Here is a 20,028-nt window from a genome sequence, read left to right as displayed (position 1 = left end):
ACATCTCTGAAAACGGATGTTGTAGGAATAGTTTTAAAACTGGGTAATTCTAAGCCGGGCTGCAAAAATCAGGAAGCTCTCGGTTTGCTTACCCTTGGTAGAGGTGACAGATCCTCAGCAAAGCCCTCCAGCTCTTCCAAGTGAAATATCTTGTTTTGAAACAAAATAAACATTAAAAAAAAAATCCTTCCAGTAGCACCTTAGAGACCAACTAAGTTTGTTCCTTTGGTATGAGCTTTTGTGTACATGCACACTTCAAACTTAGCTGGTCTCTAAGGTGCTACTGGAAGGATTTTTTTTTTAATTTTTATTTTGTTTCGACTTCAGCAGACCAACACAGCTACCTACCTTATCTTGTTTTGGTTATTTGCCACTGTCTTGCTTCACCCTGCTCTTGGACAGCTTCTTGACCTATGACCACTTGGGTATCAGTCCTCATCTCTTGCAGAGCTCTTGGAGAACAAGGGGCAAAGGGCAGTGGTAGGTTATTCTGCTTAACTGTTTAAACATGCCTGATAACTGCAGCTGTTTAAGGTGTGTGGGGGGGGGTCCGGCTTTTTCCACTCAAGGGCCACATTCTCTTCTGGGGGCCATGTTAGTGCTGAACAAGACCAGTAATCTGGCTGCTGTGTTTGAGACCAACTGAAGCTTCTGAGTCATTTTCAGGGGAGTCCCATGGGACGGCTCAATGGCACTTTTCCCCCTGGTGCGTTAGGCCCACACTTCATTTAAAATAATAGCGCACCCACCTCACAGAACACCACGAATTCCCACAAACTACCTCAGATTATCTTGTGGGGGACTTGCATGAGGGAAAACTTAATAGTTAGGAGTCTCGGGCAGGATTTGTTCAAATAAACAATAAAGATTTTATTTAACAAAGGAAGTTTATGACACAAGTGGGTGAAGCATAGGATACTTCAGATTATGATGTTATTTCACTTCAGTGCTTTCTCAGATGTTCCACAGCTGTTGTCGCTTAATACTTTGGTTCTTAAACATGGTGGTATTTTCTGTCAGTTACACACCCCTTAGACAACCCTACTCCTGAGGTACTCAAAGTAACAGACCCAAGGTTCCACTGGTTTGGGAGTCTTCTCTTTTTGTAGCAGAATCTCTCCCCTCCTGACTGGAATGAGACCTTAGTAGACTGTCTCTTTACAGCTTCTACTTCTCCTGGCTCAGCCTCAGCCTCCTAGTTAATTCCTGGCCTAATTACTCTTACAGGACACCAAATACTGTCCTTCACACAAACTCAGAGACTCCTTTCTGTAGCTTGTGATATTTTCCTCAGAGTGGATGTTTCTACCCAGAACCAACACTCTCTCCTTCCACTCCCTATCTCCTATTCTCCCAACCTCAGTCCCAACCTTCTCCAAAACTTACCCCCCAAACCGCCTCTCCAAATCCTCTCCTTTTCAACCCCCCTCCTCTGGAACCTCAGCCAGGCTGCTGTACATTAACCATTTGCTGGCAGGGAAAAAGAAAACACTTGGGGACTCAACCTGCCCAGCAAAACCAAACTTATTCGTCACACCCCATGTGTAGAACACATTGCAATAATCCAATCTGTAAGTTACCAGTGAATGGAATACAGCAGCCAAGTTATCTCTGCCCAAAAGAGAGAATTTTTGGTCTCTGGGCCTGAGGTTCATCATCCCTGGTTTAAGTGGCATGAGCCAAGCCTAAGGTTACATTGTTAGTGGTTGAGTAAGAGCATGCACTACAAAACTACACCCACCTAAACAGTAAGAGAGACGAATACCTCAGAACACAAGAACATGGTCATTATGTGCACCTGAGTTGTGACACTGGTCAACCTTTGGCTTATGTGACTGTTCAATTAAACTCCACCCTCCAGCTAGGCAGTTAAGGTTATATTTTAATCACATTCTGTTTGCACAGTGCAACAGCGATAAAGTCAGAGAACAAATGCACAAATGCTCTTATTCTTTTCACATAGCACAAGCCTGGCCTTCTGTTTCTTCTTCCTTTGCTCACTGGAGAAACAAGGAGAGGCAGACGTGGCAAAAATGATAATCGTCAACTGAACGAAACAACTTTCGAGAAAGAAGAAGTGGCAAAATATTGTAGAGAGAATGGGCCTTGCAAACTCTAAGCAGTTTAAACAAGCCCAGATTCTAATGCTTGGCCTTGATTCAGCAGGGAAATCCACCCTCTTGTATAAGCTGAAATTTAATGATGTCTTCCAAACTTTGCCAACCATCGGTTTCAACGTGGAGATGCTTGAAACAGGGAAAGATATTGCCTTAACCATCTGGGATGTTGGGGGCCAACACCAAATGAGGACTGCTTGGAGCAACTACTTGGAGAACGTGGATAGCCTGGTCTATGTTGTGGACAGCACAGACAACCAGCGGTTGGAAGAGTCAAAGAAAGAATTGGAGCTTCTTTTGAGGAATGACAGGATTAAGAACGTGCCTGTGGTTGTGCTAGCAAACAAACAGGATCTTCCTGGAGCTCTAAGCGCCGAGGAAATAACCAGGAGGCTGAACATGAAAAAGCACTGCCATGACCGAAACTGGTATGTGCAACCCTGTTGTGCAATTACAGGTGAGGGTTTATCAGAAGGGTTTCGGAAAGTGACGTCCTTTGCAAAATCCTGCATGAAATCTAAACAAGAAGCTTTTGCACTTTTCAAGCAAGATTAACATACTCTATTCAGATGCAAGGGAGAACAGCCATGCAAAGCTGACTGGGACAGAAAGTCATTCATTTAATGGAATATCTGATGCTGCTTTTTGGACTTTTCTAAGACAGAACATATTTATCCCAAGCCAGTTTACTGTTTTCAGAGATACTATTTTGCTGCATTTTAATGAATTAATGCAATTGTAGCTGTCTTAAATTCACAACTTCATTGCTTATGAAACTGCATAAAACTGGACTGGAATGTTCTTGAAATTTTAAATATTTGGTACCCATAATAAGAGTGGTATAACTGCCAAAGAAAACTATGCAACAGTTGACTGGAGAAAGTTTGAATGCAATCCGAGTTCTCCGGAAAATATTCTCCACCAACTGTAAATTCTAATGTAAGAACCACATTTTAAAAAATCTAGTAAATAATAAGTCAAGCTGTGATATTGCCAGTGTAAGTAATGAATAATGATTTTTTTAAAAAAATCCAGTTACATTACTGGGCATTGCGTCATTCACCATTGGCAGTTCTGAAATGTGAGCTACAGAAAACATTTTAATTTTTTAGTTTTAAAAACGCCATTCATTTAATTTGATGAACATTTGAATTTGTATCTATTTTAACTATATGTAATAGCTTTTTTTCTATTTTAGTGTGACCTTATTCTTAGCAATTTTATACCCTTGGCCATACAGTGTGATTTTGTTATACAGAAAGTAGCTTTAAAGCTTTATACACTTAAAGTACCTAGGCCTATACAATTATGTGTAACAGCATGTGAGGTGGCCTTGATTTAAACCGTTGACGTTTCTATATTTTTATTTAGTGCCAGTAACTGTTTTTTTGCAGTGCCATTAAATGGTACAAGGGGCCATTTTCCAGAGATTGACAGATGATCAGTGTGGAACAGATAGCTCTGTTACCAATGGAGAGGAAGATGGTGACTTATCTTCTTAAGATGTTTGAGGAGTCAATATAAATTATAATTTAAATATGTTGTGTGTTGCCTTACTTGTCTAAGCAGATAGTGATTTTCATTTCTGATGTTATGTAACTTGTCATTACTGATTATTTGTGTTTTATTTTCTGGAAATAGCATTTGTTTTAAACTTTATATTGATTTTATTAGTGTTGCACTGAAAATACTGTACCATGTAGATATGCTTATTAAAGAGCGTACTCATGTAGCAGGCCTAAGGCTTTTTTATATTCCTTTTACTTTAAAAGCTACATTTCATACATGCACAACATCATTAGACTTCAAAGTTGATGGTAAATATACGGTTAGTGGCAGGCTTAGTGATTAACGTGAGTCATTCACGTTGAATTTTCAATTTCAAGTTTGGTGTAAAAAATCAAAGATTGTGAATTCACTGCATATCCCCATTGAATAAAAGTATCTGTACAGTTTTTGGTTGCCATCTGAACAGGTTTACCCATGAATAAACATGTATATTAACTAATTATATAATTTTCAATGCATTAAAATTATATCATTTTCAATGCATTAAAATGAATATTCTCCTATTTTAAATGAAAATTCTCTAATATTCTCATTATTCTCGAGAATTTAACATCAGTAATGAATAGTACTATACATTATTTGCCTACTAGACCTATCACTCCCAGTCACGGTGAACTGGGAGTGAAGGACAACAGATTTGGGTCTCTAGCAGCCTCCTCCTTGCCCATCCCACCTCATATATGAATCTAGATAATGTTCAAAAAGGCAGGCTTTCAAAAATGTTGCCTCATTGACAGTTGTAAGAATGCCCCATTCACCTGTTATTAGAGATGGAGAGAAATATTGAAGTATATTACGGTAATCACTCATACTCCTTGATATGTATCGCTGGAAAAGAGCCTGCTCTGTCATGAAATTATATTTATGAAACATATGTATGGCTTCAGTGCATCTTATTAACAATCTGCATTTCAAGTTTCCCACTGATGTAAATGGTTCTAGGCTGTGCTTTTAAGGTTGAAATCTTAACTCGCTGCTTCATATTTCCCCCTCTAAGATTATGGAATACAGCCACGCTTAAGGCATTATGGATGATTATAACAAAAGCAAGGATGCTGGGTGGGTGAAGGTAAATCACAACAGATTTTTTTTAATGTTAGAGGCAGGTTGAGAAAGCAATACGCACTTGCCTAGAACTATAGAATCCCCCCATTTATTTAATTTTAAATTGGATTCTAGATTACCTACATATTTATAGACATATTCTGTACATGTAAGCCTATTGATATCATCATTTGTTGATTGCCATCCTTTGAGACAACATGCACATAATAAACATTTAAAAAAAAAAAACCCACTGAGGCCTAAATCCCCAAATGAACAAAGCAATTAAGCAAGACTTAACTTTAGTCATTTTCTGATTTGAAGCACAATTAAGAGTAATTGAAGCCTTCCTGAAGCTATAAAATAAACGGCTTCTGATGAAAACAATTTAATTCATTTTATAGCTTGCTCTTCGAAAACATACAAACGTGCATGGGCTTTTTATCACGAGCACATAAAAACTATTATTGCTGTGAATTTGGCTGTGGGTAGGTCTTTCACTATGAGTTTACCTTTTCTGGCATCCGATTGGAAACAAAAGATTTGACAAGGGAAGTGGGCAAAAGGCTGGATTATATTTCTAGCTGAATTATATTTATATAACGGTTTGGGTTTAGACTAAATTATTTGAGGGAGTGGGTCCCCTTCAACCCTGTGATTTTATAATTGTACGACAATATTCTGCAGAAAAAGGGGGCAGCAGGCAGCTAACATGGTCAAACCAGTTTATTACGGTAGGTAAATAGACAGGCCTGAAACAGTAACATCTAACAGCTTGTTCCACTTTCAGTTTGATGCATGCAACATGCCGGTAATACCGGTAAGTGGCTCTTTAAAGAGCTCATTTTTCTCCTCGGGCACTTCCAGACTGTTGCAAGCAGGGCTGTCTTAAGTATATGAGGCGCCCTGGCGCAGCCGGCGAACTCGCGCTCCGCCGGGCAGCCGGAGGACGCGGCGCGGCCGGCCAGCTTGTGCTCCGCCAGGCAGCCGGAGGGCGCAGCTGGCCAACTCGCACTCCCGCGCTCCGCCGGGCAGCCGGAGAGCGCATCACGGCCAGCCAACTCGCGCTCCGCTCAATGGTTAAGACGGCCCTGGTTGCAAGCTTGTGGGTGGGATTCAGGAGTGCACAATTAAAGCAATTTTAGCACCGTTGTGAAACAAACCCATTTCCCTGCCCTCTTGCCCCCAAATTAGACTTGTGTTAAGAAACCAATCTGAAATGATGCCGAGTAAAAAGCCAACATCTTATAATCTCCACACAAACTTTGTGCAAACAAATGAGGGTGAATAAACAGGTCATTTCACGGATTATCAGTTCCCTTGGCTGCGATAAATCCTGCTTGTTTGCAACAGAACCCTCTTCCAAACTGGCGAATCTGCTGCATCCATATTTAGAAGAAAGGATCCATTCCAAGTAGCAGACTTTCGAAGACTGGGGGGGAAACAACACTTCTTGCTTAAGAAAGCAGTCCATAGAAACTAGATTTTTGAAAGAGTCGATTTTCGAACTCTTGTGTAATTTGTATCATGTATATATACTCCCAATTTGTTCTCTTAAATGGATTGGGAATATTTGCACATCCTGTTAGAACAGTTTTATTACTTGGAGAATCATGAAATAGTTTGTTGGAAGCTTTTGTTTCAGGTCCTTGAGTTAATCACATTGGGCTCAATCCAGCCCGCTGTAGATTTGGTATTCTTACACAGAAGGTTCCCCACAGGACATAAAGAGGCCCACGTTTCTCCCACTACAGTGCAGTTCAACCTGGCTGGCTGCCCCACACTCCCGCCAAGAGAATAAATCTGGGAAGTACACAGAAGGTCGGGCCCAGAGAGAGGCAGAGTTGGAATTCCTCATTCAAGGGGGCCAATCCCTCTCTTCTCATACTGGACAGGGAAGGCTGCCAGCAGATGCTAGGAGGAAAGAATTAACTGAGAGCTCAGGAATTTTAATTCTTGGTGGGAAGCCAAGGCAGAGGGGTGAAAGGAATGCTGATATGACACAGCACCTCCCCAACCCCTGTAAAAGAAAAATCCCAGGTGTGGAACTGCCCAGCCACCTGGCCCTTAGGGATAAGCCCACTGGTTTCTGCGGAGTTAAATAAAAGAAGTCCAGCCACTGGAGCAAGGACAAGACAGGGTTTATTGCGCAATAGGTTACAGTCAAAACTGCACACCCAGAGCAGCGTTGCAAGAACTTTTAAAAACTCCTATCATATCCCAGAATACAGTTTGGAAACATCATTACTACATCATCACTACATCACTAAAGGGAAGGGTTATACATGATTGACATACAGTATAGGAAAGACAAGATTAGCATATGGGGGAAACAGAGCAATATCAGGGAGATAGCCCTGGGCCAATGTGAATTGGTGTTAAGTATTGGCAAGGATACCTTGAGCACTTATCTGGGAGAGAACAATGGGATTCCAGCTGAGGGATATTAGCCCAGTGGCTTCCTGAAGCACCCAGAGATTACCTGCTGAGGCATTTCCCTGTGCACGTGGTCTCTCGCCTACTGGATCATGGCAAGAGAGATGGGTCCCCTTAAGGGCATCACTCCATACCCCAAATGAGTGTACTCAGGAGGAGACTTTGCTTAGGTGACCCCCCCCCATAATTTCCGTAACACCCCGAAACAAAAACCCTGCCCAGAGAGAGGGCAATGGCAGAGTTACGTTGGAGCAAGGAGGGCCTCGCATTTCAGCATAAAACTTCATTTTGTTTCATCGAAACAGAACAAAACCAACTTCCTTTGATGCATTCATTTTGCCCATAGCTTGTTAAAGACAACAACTCTATACTGTTGATGAGGTTGGAAGGCCATTGTTCCTTGATTCCTAGGTACCCCGCCCTGCCCCGTCGCTCCAACCAGTGCACAGTGACTCAGTGGCTCGCTTGGAAACATCTTTGTGGAATGAGTCACATCTGTCCTGTAGCAGCAAGCTCCTGAATACAATGTCAATGTTTGCTGAGCAGTTCCTGCACATCCTACTAAAAGGAGCACATAAAAGGGTACTGAACACTCCCATCTCCAGCGCCACTGCCTAGGGATGGTCAATATGGTGTCCTTCATTCGACATTAAGACTGCAGCTCCCATCATCCCCCAACCATAACCGATGGTAGAGCTTCATACGCAGGCAGGTCTCTGGGTGATACACAGTAAATCAGCAAAAGTTTCTAACTCTTCGTTGTTTAATCGTGACAGCTAAAATACTTTTTACACCCTACATTGTTGTTGTTCAGTCGTTCAGTCGTGTCCGACTCTTCGTGACCCCATGGACCAGAGCACGCCAGGCACGCCTATCCTTCACTGCCTCTCGCAGTTTGGCCAAACTCATGTTAGTAGCTTCGAGAACACTGTCCAACCATCTCATCCTCTGTCGTCCCCTTCTCCTTGTGCCCTCCATCTTTCCCAACATCAGGGTCTTTTCTAGGGATTCTTCTCTTCTCATGAGGTGGCCAAAGTACTGGAGCCTCAACTTCAGGATCTGTCCTTCTAGTGAGTACTCAGGGCTGATTTCTTTGAGAATGGATAGGTTTGATCTTCTTGCAGTCCACGGGACTCTCAAGAGTCTCCTCCAGCACCATAATTCAAAAGCATCAATTCTACGGCGATCAGCCTTCTTTATGGTCCAGCTCTCACTTCCGTACATTACTACTGGGAAAACCATAGCTTTAACTATACGGACTTTTGTCGGCAAGGTGATGTCTTTGCTTTTTAAGATGCTGTCTAGGTTTGTCATTGCTTTTCTCCCAAGAAGCAGGCGTCTTCTGATTTCGTGACTGCTGTCACCATCTGCAGTGATCATGGAACCCAAGAAAGTGAAATCTCTCACTGCCTCCATTTCTTCCCCTTCTATTTGCCAGGAGGTGATGGGACCAGTGGCCATGATCTTAGTTTTTTTGATGTTGAGCTTCAGACCATATTTTGCGCTCTCTTCTTTCACCCTCATTAAAAGGTTCTTCAATTCTTCCTCACTTTCTGCCATCAAGGTAGTATCATCAGCATATCTGAGGTTGTTGATATTTTTTCCGGCAATCTTAATTCCGGTTGGGGATTCATCCAGTCCAGCCTTTCGCATGATGTATTCTGCATATAAGTTAAATAAGCAGGGAGACAATATACAGCCTTGTCGTACTCCTTTCCCAATTTTGAACCAATCAGTTGTTCCATATCCAGTTCTAACTGTAGCTTCTTGTCCCACATAGAGATTTCTCAGGAGGCAAATGAGGTGATCCGGCACTCCCATTTCTTTAAGAACTTGCCATAGTTTGCTGTGGTCGACACAGTCAAATGCTTTTGCATAATCAATGAAGCAGAAGTAGATGTTTTTCTGGAACTCTCTGGCTTTCTCCATAATCCAGCGCATGTTTGCAATTTGGTCTCTGGTTCCTCTGCCCCTTCGAAATCCAGCTTGCACTTCTGGGAGTTCTCGGTCCACATACTGCTTAAGCCTGCCTTGTAGAATTTTAAGCATAACCTTGCTAGCGTGTGAAATGAGTGCAATTGTGCGGTAGTTGGAGCATTCTTTGGCACTGCCCTTCTTTGGGATTGGGATGTAGAGTGATCTTCTCCAATCCTCTGGCCACTGCTGAGTTTTCCAAACTTGCTGGCATATTGAGTGCAGCACCTTAACAGCATCCTCTTTTAAAATTTTAAATAGTTCAGCTGGAATATCATCACTTCCACTGGCCTTGTTGTTAGCAAGGCTTTCTAAGGCCCATTTGACTTCACTCTCCAGGATGTCTGGCTCAAGGTCAGCAACCACATTTCCTGGGGTGTATGAGACCTCCATATCTTTCTGGTATAATTCCTCTGTGTATTCTTGCCACCTCTTCTTGATGTCTTCTGCTTCTGTTAGGTCCTTTCCACTTTTGTCCTTAATTGTGGTAATCTTTGTACGAAATGTTCCTTTCATATCTCCAATTTTCTTGAATAAATCTCTGGTTTTTCCCATTCTGTTGTTTTCCTCTATTTCTTTGCATTGCTCGTTTAGAAAGGCCCTCTTGTCTCTCCTTGCTATTCTTTGGAAATCTGCATTCAATTTCCTGTATCTTTCACGATCTCCTTCGCATTTTGCTTGTCTTCTCTCCCCCGCTATTTGTAAGGCCTCATTGGTCAGCCACTTTGCTTTCTTGCATTTCTTTTTCATTGGGATGGTTTTCGTTGCTGTCTCCTGTATAATGTTACGAGCCTCCATCCACAGTTCTTCAGGTACTCTATCCACCAAATCTAAATCCTTGAACCTGTTCTTCACTTCAACTGTGTATTCATAAGGAATTTGATTTAGATTGAATCTTACTGGCCCAGTGGTTTTTCCTACTTTCTTCAGTTTAAGCTGGAATTTTGCTATAAGAAGCTGATGATCTGAGCCACAGTCAGCTCCAGGTCTTGTTTTTGCTGAGTGTATAGAGCTTCTCCATCTTTGGCTGCAGAGAATATAATCAATCTGATTTCGATGTTGCCCATCTGGTGATGTCCATGTGTAGAGTCGTCTCTTGTGTTGTTGGAAAAGAGTGTTTGTGATGACCAGCTTGTTCTCTTGACAAAACTCTATTAGCCTTTGCCCTGCTTCATTTTGATCTCCAAGGCCAAACTTGCCAGTTGTTCCTTTTATCTCTTGACTTCCTACTTTAGCATTCCAATCCCCTATAATGAGAAGAACATCCTTCTTTGGTGTCATTTCTATAAGGTGTTGTAAGTCTTCATAGAATTGATCAATTTCGGTTTCTTCAGCACTGGTAGTTGGTGCATAAACTTGGATTACTGTGATGTTAAAAGGACTGCCTTGGATTCGTATCGAGATCATTCTATCATTTTTGAAGTTGCATCCCAGTACAGCTTTCGCCACTCTTTTGTTGACTATGAGGGCCACTCCATTTCTTTTACGGGATTCCTGCCCACAGTAGTAGATATGATAGTCATCCGAACTGAATTCGCCCATTCCTGTCCATTTTAGTTCACTGATGCCTAGGATGTCAATGTTTATTCTTGCCATCTCATTTTTGACCACATCCAGCTTACCAAGGTTCATGGTTCTTACATTCCAGGTTCCTATGCAATACTTTTCTTTACAGCATTGGACTTTCCTTTTGCTTCCAGGCATATCCGCAACTGAGCGTCCTTTCGGCTTTGGCCCAGCCGCTTCATCAGCTCTGGATCTACTTGTACTTGTCCTCCGCTCTTCCCCAGTAGCAAGTTGGACGCCTTCCGACCTGAGGGGCTCATCTTCCAGCGTCATATCTTTTATATGCCTGTTGTCTTTGTCCATGGAGTTTTCTTGGCAGGGATACTGGAGCGGCTTGCCAGTTCCTTCTCCAGGTGGATCACGTTTGGTCCAAACTCTCCGCTATGACCTGTCCATCTTGACCTGTCCATAGCTTGCCTGAGTAATTCAAGCCCCTTCGCCACGACAAGGCAGTGATCCATGAAGGGGACACCCTACATTACACTGCTGAAACAAAGGTAGTTGTGAGGAAAACCTGGAGTAGACCTTCCTGTGAAAGGGAATACGAGCAAAAGTCCAGTACTAAAAAGTACTGAAATGAAAATCAAGGGCTGCACATGCCTCATAGATACCTGGTTCCTTAATCCTACATATGTTATCTCCTTTAAAAAAAAAAAAAAAAGCCTGGGCATTTTTGTATTTTAAGAGAATTGCCTATCATCTAGCTTCCGGATATTTTTTTATTAAAAAATGTCTGAAAATGTACAGTAAAAGTTTAAGATACCCACATAGGGTTCAAGGGTTTCCTGCATGTAGCAGGCACCGTGTAATTGTCTCTGGGAGCACACAGAGCTATTATCACCAGCCTCACAACCTGGCCAGGACTTCATGGAAGCAGGTTGTATGAATCGGCACCTCTGCGGGGGCAATCTTTATGCAGGACCTTTAAAAAAACGTCATGGCCAAAATGGGAACTGGGGCAGTTGCTGATAAAACTCTGTGTGGAAGCGCCTGATCAGATGAATGACGCCTTCAGGTAATGTCAGTCTGTTATCCTTGTGAATAGGAATAAGCGCTCCTGAGACTTAGACAGAAGTAGCACAGTCAGGAATTGGAACACATGTACTTTAGAACCTCCCTCTCTTGCTATTATCAATGCTCCTACATCTCTAGATCCTATCGTTAAAGGTAAAGGGAACCCTGTCCATCAGGTCCAGTCGTGTCCGACTCTGGGGTTGCGGCGCTCATCTCGCTCTATAGGCCGAGGGAGCCGGCGTTTGTCCACAGACAGCTTCTGGGTCATGTGGCCAGCATGACAAAGCCTCTTCTGGCGAACCAGAGCACCGCACGGAAATGCTGTTTACCTTCCCGCTGGAGCAGTACCTATTTATCTACTTGCACTTTGACGTGCTTTGTAACTGCTAGGTGGGCAGCAGCTGGGACCGAGTAACGGGAGCTCACCCCGTGGCAAGGATTTGAACCACCGACCTTCTGATCAGCAAGCCCTAGACTCTGTGGTTTAACCCACAGCGCCACCTGGGTCCTATCGTTAACATGTCTCTAATTGTCCTTGCTTTCTAATCAGCCTAATGTATCAGATCAAATTATTCAAATGAGCTATGTTTTCACAAGGTCAGCCCCAGGCCAGTTAAGGTTAAGGTATACAACCAGAGAATAAATTTTAAAAATGGTATTTATCCTTAGACAGTGCAATTTGCACTGGAAATGGAAGTGGAAGAGAGTTAAGATACTGTAACTGAAAGTCAATTCAAAAGGTCCATCCTTTTTAAAAAAATAAAAAAAAACAGTGGAGGAAGGCGGCCTTCTCTCGTTAAGTAAGACCTTTGGGTCTTCATCTGACCCCAAAGAAACAGGCATTGCAAAGTTGTATTAGAAAAAAGCTGACACAAGTGGGACTTGCAACAAAATGTTCCAGTAGTGTTCCAACCAGTCTTGCCCTTTTCCAGGAACTCCATTCCACTTCCTCCCCACCCACCCAGCAGTCAGAATTCCCTGGCCAACTGATCATGCATAACCCTCACTAGGTTCTTTTGGGTCTGTCCCCACTCCACACCTCCAGCACCCTTTAGTATTTTTGTTCCTGAAGATTTTTTATGTACTCCTGCAAACCTTGGGGTTTCCCCAAACCTGCTAACACCTTCCTCTTGGGCATGGATAGTGTCATTTTGGCTACACAAGGATCCACATTCAAGGAATGAGTTCCTAATTAGCATAGAATACCTCAAGGAGGCACTCTTTTGTAGTTAGAGCTTTTCAAAAGTGAGCCATCTGTTGGGTTGGTTACTCATTGCAATCAGATATACAGAAGGAGCCAGTGTGAAATGCTGTAACTTCAGGTAAAATTACGATGTAGCTAGGATCTTGCAAAACAGACACTGAGAAATTGTCTCTTATTAATCCAGACAGGCTTGATTCTTTCAAAACAAACAGCAAATTTCTTTGTTTAGGAAAGCGCAAGCCTTTTTGAGGTCCTAGTTTGAACATTTTGCATTTTCTTATTATGTAGCATTGATACATACCACTTACACCTTCAGTTTTAAATATATGTAAATAATCATAGATTCCAATTCTGATTCGATTATTTGAGGGCTGCCGTGTATTTATTTACAGCATTTTATACCCCGCTCTTTAGCCAGAAAGACTCTCAGAACAGCTTGTAGTTTGACCTACGATGTTTTGTCCCCTCAGGGGATTGTTCTGAACTGGACCCTCCTCAGCTGCAGTCTTTGCCACTGAAATCAGTTTAAAAGCTGCTAAGACACCTTTCTTCTTCTTCTAAATTTAAGCACCATCTGTCTGGTTCCATCCCAGTTTAAGTGGAGCCTATTCCCTTTGTACCGTCCTGGCTTGTTTCAGAATGTTTCCCAATGCTTAACTAATCCAAAGCCATCCTCACAACGGCCTCATCGGCTCATTGAGACTACAGATCTGCGCCTGTCTAGCTGGCCCTTTTGCGTTAAACCACTAGCATTTCAGGGAACGCTACCTTGGAGGTCCTGGCTTTCAGTATTCTACCTGGCAACCTAAATTTTGCTCCCATAGCCTCACATCTGCCATTGGTGCCAGCATGCACCATGACAACTGACTCCTCCCCAGCACTATCTACCAAGCTATTTAGGTGACATCTGCAACCTTCATGCCACACAGACAATTCACCATGTGATCTGCAGAGTGAATTTGGAATGATCCATGTGTTGTTGTTGTTCAGTCGTTTAGTCGTGTCCGACTCTTCGTGACCCCATGGACCAGAGCATGCCAGGCACCCCTATCCTCCACTGCCTCTCGCAGTTTGGTCAGACTCATGTTGGTAGCTTCGAGAACACTGTCCAACCATCTCATCCTCTGTCGTCCCCTTCTCCTTGTGCCCTCCATCTTTCCCAACATCAGGGTCTTTTCCAGGGAGTCTTCTCTTCTCATGAGGTGGCCAAAGTATTGGAGCCTCAACTTCAGTCCCAACTGTTATGAACACAAATGCTAAAGGAAGGCTGTTTTTAGTGGCATCTCAGACACTGGCTAAGTTTACCAGGTCCTCAATCCCAGATATGTGGAGTGTGCAGCCAGGCAACTGATTATCTGCCAACCATGGGTGTAGTCAAATCAGTATAAATACATAGCTGAGGTTTTGTCCCCCCCCAACAAAAGGCCTGCGCTCCCCCCAAAAAAGTCCTGTCTACGCCCATGCTGCCAACTTTTCTCTCTTTCTGCCTTTTGACAGTGAAAAGACCTGCAGTTCCATGGGGAAGAAAGGAGCATGTAGCCTGGCAGCAGACCACACAGCTGCCAGTAGCTGAAATGCCTCCTTTTACAGGAAGGTGAAATGCAATTGTTCTACCAGGCTGTTGATCAAGCTCCTGCAATTTGTTAATTTGTTAATAGCTGGATTTTCTTTCATGCTGTTTTATATTGTTTACAACATGCATATTATATTTATGGAGATTTTACACTGTTTTTATTGGGATAGATTTTTACGGCGACCGTGAGCTGCTCCAGCGGCTCCATCCCTGATTATTATTATTATTATTATTATTATTATTATTATTATTATTATTATTTTACATAAGTAAGTAAACCTTACATAAATAAGCAAACTGCTTAGAGGTTTCTTACTATCAAGCAGTATATAGTTTTTGTTAAATAAATAAAGCAAGCTCACTTGGAAATCTTTACAGATTGAAAGATAGGGTGGCGGCAATAAAAAACAACAAATTGAATCAATTTGTGGCTCCTCGGTGGTGAAGAAGAGGCTCTCTTCCTGCAGAGCTGTTGTGAAAATACACTCCCCCCCCACCCCAAGAAAAATATGCCCACACAATCTGTTGTAGGATGGAACAAGATGTGGACAGGAGAGTATAAAGGAAAGAAGCAGCAGTAGGTTGAGCCCGGCTTAGAAACAGTGCCCCATGAAACTCCCCCAGCCAGCCAGGGCTGCGGTTTGTGCCCCACAGAGCTTGCAGTAAGAATGAAAGGAGGCAGCAGGGGATATAAGAAGCAATAAGCAGGCACAGTGCACAAGCAAATTATTATGAAGTTCGGGGGGGGGGGGGAACGGGACATTAATCACTAAGCTGAACATTGCTGTAACATTGGAGGAGTTCCAGAAAAAAACATGAATAGTTAATCACTGAAAAGATACTGGTTATTTCTTTGCGAGATAAAAGAACTCCCATAAATCCTCAGTAATTGTTCCTAACTTTGAAAGAGACTTCCTTAACTAGGGCACACTTGAAAAGAACAGTATTTACGCAAACCATTAGTTTTTGCCTACTCTGGTTACTATTGCTGAAATTACATGTGCACAGCAAACAGGCTGTCTCCTTACCAATTCTTCTCTGTCTCAGCTTGCATTGGCAGCAAAATTCTAATCTTATCTGTGCCATGGCAGCCTGTAGCCAAAGTAATGACTTATTGTTGCATATCAAGTTCATTTTTTAATAAGAATTTATTAAATTTCAATAATACAACAAACACAAAATATAACACAACATTACAAAACACTATAAAAAAAGAAAAAACTACAAAAATTAACAAAAATACAAATACAAAAATAAAAAAATCTTAACAAACACTTATTTAACTATCTTTATAATATTCCTAACATTATTTAGGGACCTCCTCACATCCTCTCTGCGTTCATTACTAATCTTTAGTAATTTCATAACATTATAAAATCATAGTTCTCATCTAATCTTAATCCTTATAAACATTGTATAAACATCATTCTCATCTAATCTTAATCCTTATAGAAATAAACATAAAATACTAGTATCTACTTCTTATATTGTAATAAAAATTAGGTTCAGCCCCAGAAGGGAGTCCACGAACCCGGGGAAGAGCCTTAGTAGGGCTCCCCTCCTCTCAAGAGCACTTATGAATAAATAGAGAAGATACAGAATCTCCCAAAGCAAGGCGGTAGCCCTTTATTAGAACTGCTGCAGCAGGGTGTCTTTGCAACAAAAAGACCCCGAACAAAGGTGCACAAGCTCCTATATAGACTTTTGAAATTCCCCCCCCCCAGCTCAAGACCACCCCTCCATACATTAGAATTACATCACAAATTGGGAGGGTCTGGTAGCATCTTGGACCCTGCACCCATGTCTCCTCTCGCCCTCCACAAAAAACCCATCAGGTGAAACAAAAGATATTTACATTTCCCTATCTCCCAGCCAAGTTAATCACACCCTTTTGTCTGACACAGGTATCAGGATGCCAGAGATTATCACTCAGGCAGAGGTCTGCTGAGTAGCTGGAGGGGCAACCCCCCCCTTTGTTCCTGAGACAAAGAAATACTTGGTCAGTTGGGAGTGAGGCCTGTCTTCCTGTGCTGGTTTTCAGACATGTGGCCTTATTTGTTTTGGTACATTAATAACAATTATTATATATAAATACCTTAAAATTCTTACAACAATATCCTATCTTAAACTAACTAATTCCATAACTGTGGCCTTACATATCCTCTGATTCCATTCTCAAATATCAATCTTTTCATGTCGTTTCAAATAGTCTTTAAACTTCTTCCAATCCTCCTGCACCGCTTCTTCCCTCTGGTCTCGGAGTTTCCCGGTCAGTTCTGCGAGTTCCATATATTCAATCATCTTCATCTGCCAATCTTCCATTGTTGGTAATTCTTCAGTTTTCCAGTTTTTAGCTATTAAAATCCTAGCAGCTGTTGTGGCATACATAAAAAAGTTCTGTCCTTGTTGGGAATTTCATAGTTGGTCATGCCCAGCAGAAAGGCCTCTGGTTTCTCACTAAATGTGTTTTTCAACACCTTTTTAATTTCATTATAAATCTTCTCCCAGAAGTCTTTTACGTTTGGGCACGTCCACCACATATGAAAGAAGGTACCTTCCACTTGCTTACATTTCCAACATTTATTACATAAACCATGATACATTTTTGCTAACTTAACTGGGGTTAAATACCATCTGTAAATCTGTGGGAATATGCTCCGATGCGTCCCGCGCGTGCAGCCGCTATCTTGCCGATCTTGTGCTGCCGCGTGCGGGGGAAAGAAGATCCGGCCGGGATCACGGAGCTGGAGTTGAGTTCCCTCCGCTCCAGGAAAAGCGCGCCAGGAAGCCCCCAGATTAACAGTCCCTGAAGCTGTTTCCCGCCCGGAAGGGCTCTTTCGGCAGTGGAATTTGCTACCAAGGAGTCTCCTTCTTTGGAGGTCTTTAAGCAGAGGCTTGACAGCCATCTGTCAGGAATGCTTTGATGGTGTTTCCTGCTTGGCAGGGGGTTGGACTGGATGGCCCTTGTGGTCTCTTCCAACTCTATGATTCTATGCTTGGTTGTTATTCGTTGTTATTATGCTGACGTTATTGTACAAATTCCTAATAAATAGCCCCTGCCTCTGTTCAAGGAGGGGAGAGCTCACTCACAGCCATTGAGTGCACTACAAGTTTGACTGCAGTCTCTTTATTTTCGGCCACCTTCTGCTGCTTCGGCCACCTTTGCTTCTTCAGCCCTGAACCTCCTATCTTCCTCTCTAAACCTCACGATCTTCTGGAATTGTTGGAGCAGGTTACTCCAACATAAATCATTTTCATAATATTCTCCCTTAACGTATTACATGCCGTAAACTTGGTACCTTCCTTCCACAATTTCTCCCAATCTTCCAACATTATATTATGTCCAACATCTTTCGCCCAATCAATCATGACCGATTTAACCATTTCATCTTTCGTATGCCACTCTAGCAACAAATTGTACATTCTGGAAATATTTTTAGTATTAGGTTCTATCAACTCCGTTTCCAACTTGGATTTCTCTGACAGAAAGCCTTGTTTCTTATCCAACTTAAAAACTTCATTTGTTGCATATCAAGTTCAAAACAAGCTGCACAATATAGAAAAGTGGAAATGTTTATTGGAAAGAGCATTGTAGAATTTCTATTATTTTATTCTGTCAATCAGGTACTGCATAGTTGTGCCACTTGGGGACTGCACTGAGTAACAAGCCTTTAAGAGTCAATTAAAATCAAAACAAACACAACCAAGCGTAAGAAGGTATTTGAAAAAAAAAAAAATCCCAAGCACAGGTCCATTACTGACCTTGGCTGCCAAGTTTTTAAGCCTGTTTCTCAACTCTGAACTGGATGTGCATGTTAATCTGAGAGATGTCTGGCAGTGATTAAGACTGGGTGTCACCAGCAGCTCTGGTCAAAGGAAAGTCAACAGATAGGCTTCTTTTTCACCTTTTACCAGAGCAGGCCTTGTCTTCCATGAAAGTTTCTGGAGCTAGCTATTCACTGGTATAAGCAATTAGAAAAACTTCTGCTGAGCGATTCACAGGCAAGCAACTGACTGGAAAACTTCCTGGGATGTGTCTGGGGGGCACATAGTAAATTATGAATACTGTAATTTTTTCTGCATGTTAAATGACAAGAATATGTTCAAACTAATTGGCTTCCATTTCCCATTTTCCCATGTGAAGATTCTAAGCTTGTCTTCAAACTGCAGGGACTCTGTACATCCATGTTTATACAGAAGTGAGTGTGGTTGGATGGGTGTTTTGAATGGAGCTTATTCCAAAGCAGGTATGCACAGTATTGCCGGTACAACCTAAATGTTTCTCCTAAATTATTTCTTAATTTAGCAATGGCTTCAACAATCATTTCTATGGAACACAGGTACCCGGTAGGTGATAGAAGCTTCTGATCGTTACAGAACTGGGAAATATGAGACCTTGGATCCAGCACAAAGTGCTTAGCAATATTCCCATTATGGTCTGCACTGATATTCCCAGGTAACAGGCAAGCAACAGGAACATATTTTAACAAACTTTACTGAACGTTGTAAGTGACTATACATAATATATTATCAGTACAAAATTTAAAAAAATCCTTCCAGTAGCACCTTAGAAACCAACTAAGTTTGTTATTGGTATGAGCTTTCGTGTGCATGCACACTTCTTCAGATACGTATCTGAAGAAGTGTGCATGCACACGAAAGCTCATACTAAAAACTTAGTTGGTCTCTAAGGTGCTACTGAAAGGAATGTTTTTATTTTGTTTCGACTACGGCAGACCAACACGGCTACATACCTATAACTAATATTATCAGTAAATAACAATACAAATATAAAATAATATGGGGACATAGGGTGGTATTCAACTAAGTTTTACTCAGTGTTTTACTCAGAATAAACTACCAAGATTGTTTCGGGGTATTTAGCAGAGATCTTTAAATCTAAAGTTGCCTGATTTATTCAATGGTGGCTATCTAGTCTTTTATATATTGTATGTGTTTGGATTATCAATGTATTTGGATGACTTTGTATGATTTCATTGTTTAAACATATGTGAATAAAGGCCAATAATAATAATACTAATACTCAAGAGTAGTTGCATTGAAATTAATGGACTTAGTCATGTTCATTAATTTTTGTGGGTCTACTCTGAGTAAAACATCAGTGAATTCCATGCATAAAGATCAGCTTTTATAAGCTTTTCTTAAGAAAAAGATGTGAAGGTCCAGAAGAAGAAAAATGCAGAAAAAAGTTATCTTTGTTTTTTTAAGGAATAACCCCCCCCCCCCAAATTAATGCAATAGAAAACTTGGAAATTTGGTGAAACGTTGAAAAAATGCCTATTCAAACTGTGTAATATGTGGAATTTTATATAAGAAAGGCTAAAACATATGGGGATGATAATTCCTGCATATGATGTATGTACACAATATATAACACTCAGATCCAAGAAGCATTTTTTGACCTTGCTAAAATGTGCTGTGGTCTTCATTAAGTAACGCAGAAGCTTTGCTGGTTGCAAATTATTCTTTTCCTTCTTCTAGCAATTGTTTCTGTGATGTTTCGTTTTGCT

The 20,028-nt window shown here is 41.6% G+C and overlaps 1 protein-coding gene across 1 annotated transcript; it reads left to right on the top strand.

The window, feature by feature from the left end:
* Positions 1-1,714: 1,714 nt before the first annotated feature.
* Positions 1,715-3,075, top strand: ARL14 (ADP ribosylation factor like GTPase 14). Its single transcript, XM_033150573.1, has one exon. The coding sequence runs from the start codon at positions 2,100-2,102 to the stop codon at positions 2,670-2,672; it is 573 nt and encodes a 190-aa protein (XP_033006464.1). The 5' UTR covers positions 1,715-2,099; the 3' UTR covers positions 2,673-3,075.
* The last annotated feature ends 16,953 nt before the right edge of the window (positions 3,076-20,028 follow it).

The sequence above is a fragment of the Lacerta agilis genome, chromosome 5 (assembly GCF_009819535.1).
Source record: "Lacerta agilis isolate rLacAgi1 chromosome 5, rLacAgi1.pri, whole genome shotgun sequence".
Lineage (NCBI taxonomy): Eukaryota > Metazoa > Chordata > Lepidosauria > Squamata > Lacertidae > Lacerta > Lacerta agilis.
Note: the sequence above shows the minus strand (reverse complement) of the source record. Positions and strands in the feature narration are given on the sequence as shown.

Bases quoted from the DNA above. Each gene is read 5' to 3' on its own strand.
- ARL14 (XM_033150573.1), top strand. From the start codon at position 2,100: ATGGGCCTTGCAAACTCTAAGCAGTTTAAACAAGCCCAGATTCTAATG.